The following is a 10803-nucleotide window of genomic DNA, read 5'->3' on the forward strand; positions in this document are numbered from 1 at the left end:
CTCGTTTAGCGTCATGAGAGTATCAATGCACCGGATATTGAGTTCTTCGTCCGTAGTAACCATCTGGCTTGTATACAGTTCTTTGTTTACGCTGGGTTTGAGTTTGTGCCATTTCTTAAGCTTTAATTTGCAGCAAAATTTAAACAGATCTGTGCGAGTGTTGACATAGTTCAGGGGGCTCTGTGGGGCAGAACGATAGGCCAAGACAAAGCGTTCTTTTCTCAAGATCACTGAGAGGTTTGTCTGTGAGGGTCACGATTGTGTGGTTTACCTTTTCATCATCCATTATGAGGCTGTTGTGGAGCATGTTGACGAGCTTCCCATGCGCCCCTTGTTTTTCCCTCCAAGTGGTATTGTTCAAACCAATAAAAGATGGGTCAAAGAAGCATTCAGAGATAAGATGACAGCAGATCGGGAGGCCTTAGCCCGGATCAAGCTTCTAGCCCCTCTGTTGTGGAGCATGTTGACGAGCTTCCCATGCGCCCCTTGTTTTTCCCTCCAAGTGGTATTGTTCAAACCAATAAAAGATGGGTCAAAGAAGCATTCAGAGATAAGATGACAGCAGATCGGGAGGCCTTAGCCCGGATCAAGCTTCTAGCCCCTCAGGCACTTTCAGTGAAAACTGTAAGCAGCTTGGAGCGTTACCTTACCGTGGACATGCCACATCACCAACGACTGCGGACGACTTTTTTCAGGCTTAATATATTCCTGCGGCTTGTGCCTTTTAATTGTGGTTGTTTTAATGACTCGAGGCTCCCTATGAGTGATTGTGACAATCTTTCCACTAATTAATTTTAATCACGTGAGATCTGCTTCACTGTTTCTCCAGTTCTTAACCACTCCCACAGTGTACTATTTTTATCTCGCTATCTTTCTGGCGTATTGAAGTCAACATAATGGTGTTTTATCTGATTTATATTCTTAATGAAATGTATTGTTTTGCTTTTGACTTTTATGATTTTATCTCTTAAAATCGAATAAAGAAGATGGATTTATTGATTGACTACTAAATATTTTCTCTCACTTAACTCACTGTTATTGAGAAACCACCTCTTTAGTTAATGATAAGTTAGAAAAGAAAACGTGCCCTGTAGTGCCACAAAGAAGGTACTATATTAAAGAAAATGATACCTTTGTAGAATTAACATAATTTGAGCTGGGATCTTGACGGTGAAACTTGGAAGCTTCTTGTTTTGAAAATGATGCAGGTTTTTCTGAGGGCTTTGCCCCTGTAGCATGTCATTGGAATTTGTTTATTTATGGCAGGTTTCTTTTGCTTTACCCAATAGGATAGCATCAGTTTGCTTCTGGATGCTGTAAGATTGAAGAATGAAGAACTAGCCCAGACCTGGAAAAAGTCAGAACAGTGGGCAACAATCGAGCAGCTCTGCAGTAAGTAATAAGCTGGGTCTTGCTGGCATACTTTGGGACCATCTCTTTGAATAGATCCTTCAAGATACTGACCAGTATTTGGATCTAAAGCTTATCAGTTTGATTGTGATTCTCCTTCTATAGCATGAAATGGTCATTTACTGTAACAAATGCAAATAATTCCACTCTGACTACACAACTATGCGGTCTTTTTCACTTTGACATCCCTTTGGCTCAATTTTTTCTACACTTTCAGATAAAGATACACCCAGCCTCTCCAGCCACCCCCATCCCCCACATATCCCCCACCTGGCATTTGTCAGCACTAGTCTCCCACAAATGTACCTAAAAGACAAGTTCTGGTGGGGGACCTCTGAAATTTTCCAATCATTTCATTTTGCGACAAGCTAAACAGAATCTCTCCATGGGTGTTTGGGGAACACGGTGTCAAAACAGTACATTTTCCACACTATTGCATTGAATACTGAGCTTTTCTGAGGGTTCTTCGATCCTTGCTGAGGACTTTCATTTTGTAAAGGATGGAGCAGTTATTAGATATACCAAGAGAATAGATCTTCTCCCATGCCTTATGCAGCTGGCTCAAACAGGATGCTTGACACACCTCACTACATAAACGCAGAGAAGGCCTTCAACAGGTTGAGTTAGTCCTTTATGATTGTGGTTATGCAGAGGTTCGGACCTGCAAATACTTTCATTGACAAGGTTCTGACAAGGGTGCTGGTTGATGTATCAGCCTCAGGATCTGTGGAACTTGGCATAGGTACTAGGTATGAGCGTCCTCTGTTCCCCCTGCTTTTTGTCTTATCAATTGAACCCCCTGGCAATGAAGGTACTCATGTTGAACTTTCACGTGGTATCCCCTTTTGGAGGCTCCGAACATAAAGAGGAAGGGAGTGTGGTGGGCTGGTCTGATTTTAAGGACATCCTGAAAATAATCGTTTGCATCTGTACAGTCTTTAATTGGCTTCACAATAGAAGTGGAACTGCCACTGCCGTTTTAGGATTGTGTTCCCATGAGTGAGAGGAGATCTGCCCCCCACATATGGAAGTTCTTCTTAAAATGTTTGTTGGTGGCCAAGATGACTATCACAAGACCATGAGTTAATGGATGTAGCGCGGTAGTTTGCTCAAGTCACTAAGGAAAAGGAAGACTTCCTGGCGGGTGGACTGCTGGTCCTTCAGTACATGGACAGAGAAGACAAGGAAAACATCTGTTCACCTAGATTAGGAGTTTTGAGGATGTTAGATTGATAAGGTAGGGTAGTATGTTAGACTCGTATGTACAGCAATATCCAACATGTAGACTTGACAATTTACATAACTCAGATCTGTGTTGCTCAGGAATGGGGTTGTGACTATGCATTCTAGGTTGAGGTGCTGTGAGATGTGTCCTACGGTTCAGGGAGTTTTGCACAATTTAAGGATCTGGTACTAGCTGTGTGGCGATTCGACTCAGTGCTTGATGTGAGTTTGTGGTTTGTACATTGTGCTGCTGCTGATTCAAACTCAATAAAATAATTTTTGCAAACAAAAATGCAAGACTATGAGTTCTATAACCTAAATACACTCTGCAGTCTTGATTACACTTTAGAAACAGTATTTAAGTATATATTTAGAGATTACTTACAGAATACCTCTTCCCACATCAGGTATACACTCGCAGATCTCTGTCATCATTTATTCTAGTATCCTCCAACAGAGAGCTCCAGTTTTGTAAAAGCAGCATTAGCAAACAGTTTCGACCCCTTTCTTGCTTCTTCTTTACTTAAATCAAGTGGAAGCTCTCAAGTCATTTGAAGTTGTGTGATGGGAAATCCTCCACAGTCTTTAATAAACCTCCCAAGTCACATAGTTCTCTACACACTTCTACATTACAGTTGGGAAAAGAATAGAAGATAGTGGGTGAGCTAAAAAGATGTGAAGTCCATAAAGGAAATATTAAACACTTTGAAAATTCCACAATGATTACTCACCGTGCATCTTCTTGTCTCATTCCTTGAAACTTGCCACAACCCATCCTGTGCAGTGATTCTCACCATTACAGCAAAAGCAGCAACTGGTGCCATGTAAAACCTGTGTTAATAGATGCTTGTGTGTTTTTTCGACATCAGATACATATTGGCATTAAATACTTGTCCACATTAAACTATCCCTAGGCACCTCTTAGTTAATGTCTTTGCCACATCTCCGTTTATTTCTTATTGGTGATCATTTCTTTCCTTTTTGCTTTATTTCCCTTAGGCACAGTTGGAATTCAGCCCTCCGGTGTTCAGGAATATGGTGCTGTGGGCACGTCTGTACACCCCACCCCATCTGCGATGTGGGCCTGTCTGCACTGCACCTTCATGAACCAGTCTGGGACAGACCAGTGTGAGATGTGCCGGCTCCCGCGAGCCTAACACCGCTTCCCCTGTCCATCTGTTATTCTGGGGGTAGAGCAGACTTAACACACTTGCAAATAGTACCTGGAACAAGGATTCTTTCTGCTGCTCAAGCTTGGTTTTGGAGAATGTTGGCATAGCCACTTTTCTGCTTGTCTGATAAAGCTTTGCTGGACACTGCAGCGGACGTTCCCCAGCTTTGGTATCTACTGCCCATCTCGTTGCAACTGAATTCTAGCCAAAAATGAAAGCTCCCATGGTGTACAAGACTGAACCCGATAACAAGAGACTATTTTGTTGCAAGCTGATGGTTCTGTTAATGTCTTTTTTTCTATCTGCCCCGCTCCTCGTAATCCATGGTTACATACCATTTTATCACATACATACACAAGGTGCAAGTCCTTCAAGATACCGCCGCTTTGTTGGGTCCGAATGAATCTGAAATTTGCTGACTAATTGGATTCCTTCGCACTGGTTACTCTCATCTTAAGGTTGTCTTCTGCTGGCTGCATTGTCCAACAAGATATTATCTCATTCTTATCAATCGTTTTTGGCACTAAATTTCATCCATCCTGTTCTGCATGATCTCTGCACACCAGTGCCAGCTCCTCTCTCACTGTGATCTTTCCTTTAGCTATTGGTGGTCTTCAGCAGCGCCTCCGCACCAGTTTGAGCAGCTGGGCTCCCACTTTAGTTCCACCATAACTTTTAAGTAAAGCAGGATCCCTTCAAACATTGAGCCATTATCGCTAGCCTAATAAGCGATGTGGTTTTGTTTTATAAACTTTATGGCCTGCTCGTATTCATGCCAAATTTTATCTCACTCCCTGACACGCAAATGCTTCTAGACCTAGTTATTTAAGAAATTATGATATGGAAAACGTTCCTAGCCGTGTGCTGGCAAAGTGTGCTTGGAATGAAGTGTGCCGTGCTTCACTTTGATGAGGGGCGAAGGATCTGTTCTTTTTTAAATGCTGTGGCCACCTACCTCGTAGAGCTGGTCAGATGACCTGCATGCGTTTCCTGACCGTGCCATGCCAGTGACTACCCTTACGGAAGTGTTATCAACTAGATAGACTACAGGGGAGGTGTTTGTAGGTTTTTATAATTAACAGTCGTACAGTACAACATTTTGTTGTCGGTCGAGGATGAGGATTCATTTCTCACATTCTAAAAAGTGAATTCCTGTTTTGATGTGAAATACTAATTTTTTCAGACTGTGTCCTTATCGAAGTGCAGAAAGCTGTGTTATTTGCTGCCGAAAACGTCACTTACAGCAGTGATGGGCTTGAGAGCCTTCCTTAAATTCCTGGCTGGAGAGCCAGAACAAGAGAAGGAAACTTTAGCATTAAAGGCCAGTTTTATACTGCCAGGAGTGAGCATGTTGGAAAATGATACTGTTGAAATGCTGATTGCTTGGCGATCCCAGCTCTGTAAAGTATAGGAAGGTGGATCCTGCTGTCTGTTGGTTATGGTACCCTGAGGCTAGGGTTTGTGACTTGCTTCGAGCTGCCTCTGTTGCTGATCTGGGTTCCCTGTTGTTTTTCTTTTTTTCCATTTGAAGTAGACTAGAGGAGGGGGCGGGTATAATTGCTAAACGGTCCTTGAGGTACGTATGTTAAAGATAGCTCATTTTAGTGTCTCCATAATGTAATTGCTACATCCTGCTGGACTAAGTGGTCTTGGACCTACCTGGAAGATTTTTTTATTTTTAGTTTCTGCAATTAAATCAACTAGAAATCCTTATGCTCAGCGGAAGCCTTGATTTGTGAAATAGTTTGAGTGCTCTTCCGGGGCACTACACACAATAACTCTGTAGTGGGGTTTGTACCATATAAGGTAGGTGATAACTACATCCACCTCCTCCTATGCTGTGTGCTTGTTAGGTTAGGTGGCTGCATTAAATTGAATGCTGCAGATTAAATGTCTTCCTTGAGGAGTGGTTGTGCAACAAATGTACATGCACTACAAACAGTATCTTCCCAACATCAAATTAAGGCATATCCTCTCAACACATCCCTGTGACTAACGAAATATAGAGTGAGAAGTTCAGATTGCTCGTGCAACTATATCAGTGGGACGTGTTTGTGTGTTCACCAGAAGATGAACAAAATGTTGCTAGAATCAAAGCTGCTCATGTTTGATAGAATTGGGACCATTATATCATAATAAGTTTTGCAAGGGACAAACTGATTTTTAAAGATTTCGGTAGTGGTTCATTAGCATTCGACATGCACTTGACCCTTGCCCTATCTTCTTTGTAGAAAACCTTTTGTACACCTCCCATGCAAGGCTTGTAGTAGCAGGATTTGCATCCCATCTCAGTGTATCCTGTGGTACTGCAATATGCAAGGAGCAATTATTAGTTTCTGTTCAGTCATAAAAATGACCCTGTTACATACAAAGAATCCTGCTTTGTCTAATTAGCTATTCTTGCCATTCAGCCTTCATCGCAAATTGTTGGACAGGTGATTACTCGCGCTTACTTGTCATTAGCCATAGTTGTAGTGCCAGCAACACCTTAAGAACACGCAGACTGTTAGGTTCAGGTCTAGACAGGCTGCAGTTTTCTGGCTGCTTGTGATACTGTAAGCATGTATAAATTAAGAATTCCTGTCAGCAGGGCTATGCAGCTTGCTCTCAAGGAAACAGCCCATGTCTTTTTTGTTGGTCTGTGAGCAGAAATCAAGTAAAGACATTTAGACAGTTGCTTTTATGGCCCAGAGTAAAGAGAATCACCCTTGTGGTGTTTCCAACTGATTGCTCAGTCCACCGCCACACCAAAGCGGTTTTGGGGTATGGCTTGAGAAAATCCGAATTGGGTGCTGGTTGAGCTAGTCTTCCAAGACTAGAAAGACGCTTGGTAAGCTAACTCATGTATACTGTCAAACAGTGTTGGAATGGACATGGTATACCCACAATAATTATGCAAGCCTGACCCAGGAGTACATGAGTACAACGCGCAACGGTGAGAATGTGGAGGTAAAGTGCTGATTTGAGTATAATGTAAATTAAATACTTTGTTCATGTATACACAGGAACCCATTGAGATGTTTTATTGATGGAATTTGACCCAAGCCTTGTGAGATGGTTGATGACAGCTAACTTTCCAAATCATTAAAACCACCTTCAGGCTCCTTTTTCAGATTTTCAAAGTAGCCTCATTCATAGTCCACTCGCATACCAATGTCTTCTCTCCAGATATAAACACTAACATTTAAACAATGACAGATTTAAGCCAATTGTGCTAACATACTTAAAAATGACGTAATTGTCGTTTGGAAAATGCATAGGATAAAATGATGCTGTGGACCAAAACGGCAAATTAACTCTGTGTGTGGTGCAATTTTAGCAGCCCAGATTCAGAAGTGTTACCATAGACATTCTAGTTTAAGTTTCCAGCTAAGCACTCTTTTTATGAAAACAGGGTACCCACTTTGTGCTGGGCCAAAACTGAACATCTCAGGATGGGCTAGGTCCTGGAGTGGGATGTTTGTTTTATGAAACAGCTTGGTAATGTGGCTGTTTACAAGAGACGTGCAAACGCACCTAGGCGCAAACGTCTCAAGAAGTGATTTGCAAACAAGCTCTGTGGAAGCACTTAGTTGAGCTTTCTGGTGACCAAGCCCCCAGCACTAAGAAGGACATTCTATAAATACATAGGTCTTTGGTCGCCATACTGGATATCCCGAATTGAACCTCCTATTTTCATAGCCTTCCGTTTTTTCGCCCTTTTTATCACATATACGGTCAGTTTGAAAGGTCCATCCTAACTGTGCTTTGATCTCTTATGCTGTTTGAGGTATGAGCAGGATTGCGCTGAAGGAGCCTGCCTCCAACACAAGTAATGGAAGGTTTGTGCTCCTAGAGGTCTCTTGCGGCCACTCAGAGCATTCCTGCTCTGATTCCTTAAAACAGAAGTATTTTCTTCAGGACAGTGATGGTGGTGTACAGTCATAGCTCCTTCAAGGGCACACGGTAGTAGGCCACAGCAGGGAAAGCATGAAGTTTACTTACTGTTAGAAATGTTTTGGACTGGGGTATTAAATGGTAACTGCTGATGTTTTGAGGAAACCCTAATAATCCCCATTCTCGCAAACGATTATAGGACCATAGTTTTCATCCTAAAATTCACTAGAACCTTATTGGGCTCACTCAAAGCTAATAAATAATAAAGCAATTAACAGCACTATTTCCATTTGAATAGTGATGCTACACCATAGCACGTTTGTGAATAACCTTTGTGAGCAAGCGAGTAAACAGGAGAAGTCCTATACCTCCTGTATAAATCTAGCTGAAGTCCGTAGTTTGAAATAATTAAATTATTGTTTGAGGCACTGGACTAAACCAGATACAATGTCCACGGTGGGGTTTACATGATAAAGTATTAGGTTTGTTCTTGATGGAAGAAAATGTCTATGCTGCCCAGCTCTATTTTTAATTAATGTGACTTTTCAGAATTTTGCCTCCCGGTTCACAACTTATTGGCCATCAATCCCTATTTCTAAGTGTGTTTTACTGCAAAGTGCGGTTTTCATTCTGGGTTGAAAGGATTTTTGCCTTGACGTTTGAAAGTTTTAGGACAACTTGTTTCTATTTCTTTATCTTTCTGTGGTTATGCCTTGTGTAGCAGTCTTCGTTTCCATTCTTTTACCCACATTTTTGGTTATTTTCTTCCAGCTTGCAGATGTCTGTGTTGGGGCTGGAGTGTTTTCATTCCAGACAAGCGAGTGAAACCAAATAAAAAGCAACTGAAAGACATTTGCGTCCTACCGATTTTTGTGCATGTAATCCCTTGAGTGTGGTATGTGGCGGTCGCTTACAGGGGCCTGTTGTGGTAGCATTGCTGTAAAGGAAATCAATAGTCCTAATCACTTAATATAAGACCCTCTGTTATGCATTATTGTCTCTGCCATCTAACTCGCTTAGAGCTGGAGAGAAGGGTGATTCTCGGAGGGTAAATGCTATGTAGTTATAAAGTGACAGATGGTGCACATCTTCCTCATGGATATATATGTATTTATGTGTGTGTGTGTGTGTATATATATATATATATATATTTATTTATTTATTTATTTATAAAGTTTTATATAGTGCGAACGTGACCCACGAGGGTATCAGAGCGCTTTACAGTAGAACAAAAATCGGTTGAGGTAGTATACATACATTCAAAAGTGTCAATTCGTACAATAGGAATAGAAGATATATGATTAACAAACAGAGGACCATGATACTGTAGGACATAGAACAATATACAGTTAAAGAACCTTAGATGAGTGTGCTAGCAAACATACATAATATAACTATGATCGGATCCCAGTGGATAAGAGGTGTACAGATAAACCCAAGAGAGACTCACCACTAGCTAAGCTTTACACTACATACAGCAATTGAACAGTAAGGATATATATATATATATATATATATATATATATATATATATATATATATATATATATATATATATATATATATATATATATATATATATATATATATTTATTTATTATCTATTGGCGGTCGCCAGGAGATAGTTATAGTTAGGACCGTCTTTCAATAGGAAATCCGCAACATTCTATTTGGAATAACTTTGGCGCCGGTGGACGAATCCTCGCGAAATTTTCAAAATAGGTGGGGCGCTCCGCTCCTACCCTGAAAGTCTCGGGGGGGGGGGGATTCGTCAAGCGGGGGCTGAGAAAAAAGGGGGGTCCCAAAACGCGTTTTCCCCATGTAATTTTCCATAGGGACCTTTAGTCCAAGGTACAGCCCGAACGGCTGAACAGAATTACTTGAAATTTGGCAGAGAGGTAGTCCTCAGCTCAGGGAAGTGCCTTTTGCAGGTCTGGTGTCAATCTGTTCAGTAGTTCCTGAGAAAATCAAAAGTAAAATCATATATATATGTGGGCGGAGCCTAACCACACATCTCATCCTGAGATCTCATTGGCTGTCAGCACTTCATCCAAGAAGTGTTGGCAGCCATCTTGGGACCAATATACATGATAGCACCTCATTAAAAAGCATTGCAGTTAATAGAAGGTTTTAAGACTTTAGTTACATTATAAATCATTTGTTGATGGTACCATACTCATTTTAGTAATTGTGGTATGTTCTAAGGTGATTTCACCATGTGAAAAAGCCTTCTGCTGGGATATCATGATTGAGAGAAAAATATTTTCTCATGCTTTTCCCACAGAGGTTTGGAAGGTGATCTATAAGCTAAACTGAGAGCTTATTTTCTGTAAATTCACATTATCTTTCTCAGTCATGTGAGAATGAAGTCTGACATTCTCAGTAAAACATGTACATCCAACAAGGGCAGAGACTGTCAGTTGATTCCTTTGTGTTCTACTGCAGCTTCCCAGAGTGTTCCAAAGAACAACTAGAGCGCTAACAGTCCTACTTATGATAAACGTATGGCACACCTGAAGCCATCTTGCTTGGATTAAAGTGGTAACTCTTAAAACATTTAATTTAAAAAGGAACAAAATGAGGGGGTTCATTTTTCCATAACAAGTATGATTAGTGCTGCAGAAAGAAAAACTAGGGCACATTTTGACTTCTGAAATCCTCTTTTATTTCATTAAAAAATTCTGACATGCAGACTGAAACATGCACTTTCAATACCAGCAGCAGTTTTCCCTGGTGAGCAGTAGCTTTACTACAGTGATCTAATGAGCAAAAAGAGTGCTAACATTCTGAATTTATGGCAAATGTGTGACACATCTGAATGCATTCTTGATGGAATCAAAGTAAAAAACAAAGTATTTCCTACTGAGGAGACTGCAGTAAATGAGGAAATTAGGAAACTTCATAACAAATAAGTCTCCCAAGATGGCCACCAGAGACAAAAGAGCCCAAATGTAGCCCAAATATCACCCAGATGTAGCCCAAGTATAGCCCAATGACAGAATGTCCCAGAGTGTTCTTAAAAACAACTAGAGCGCTTACTGTCTTCATTATGACAAAAGTATGGCACACCTGAAGGCATCTTGATTGGAATAAACTGGTAACACTTAAAACATTTAATTTA

The 10803-nt window shown here is 40.9% G+C and overlaps 1 protein-coding gene across 2 annotated transcripts in view; it reads left to right on the forward strand.

Moving 5' to 3' along the window:
• Nucleotides 1–8534, forward strand: part of NPLOC4 (NPL4 homolog, ubiquitin recognition factor) — a 453775-nt gene extending 445241 nt beyond the window's left edge. For both annotated transcript variants that reach the window (XM_085617373.1, XM_085617374.1), the window contains exons 16-17: nucleotides 1290–1392; nucleotides 3634–8534. In XM_085617373.1, the coding sequence (XP_085473499.1) occupies nucleotides 1290–1392; nucleotides 3634–3791 (261 nt within the window). In that variant the 3' untranslated portion in view covers nucleotides 3792–8534. The remainder of the gene's footprint in view (nucleotides 1–1289; nucleotides 1393–3633) is intronic.
• The last annotated feature ends 2269 nt before the right edge of the window (nucleotides 8535–10803 follow it).

The sequence above is a fragment of the Triturus cristatus genome, chromosome 7 (assembly GCF_964204655.1).
Source record: "Triturus cristatus chromosome 7, aTriCri1.1, whole genome shotgun sequence".
Classification (NCBI taxonomy): Eukaryota; Metazoa; Chordata; class Amphibia; order Caudata; family Salamandridae; genus Triturus; species Triturus cristatus.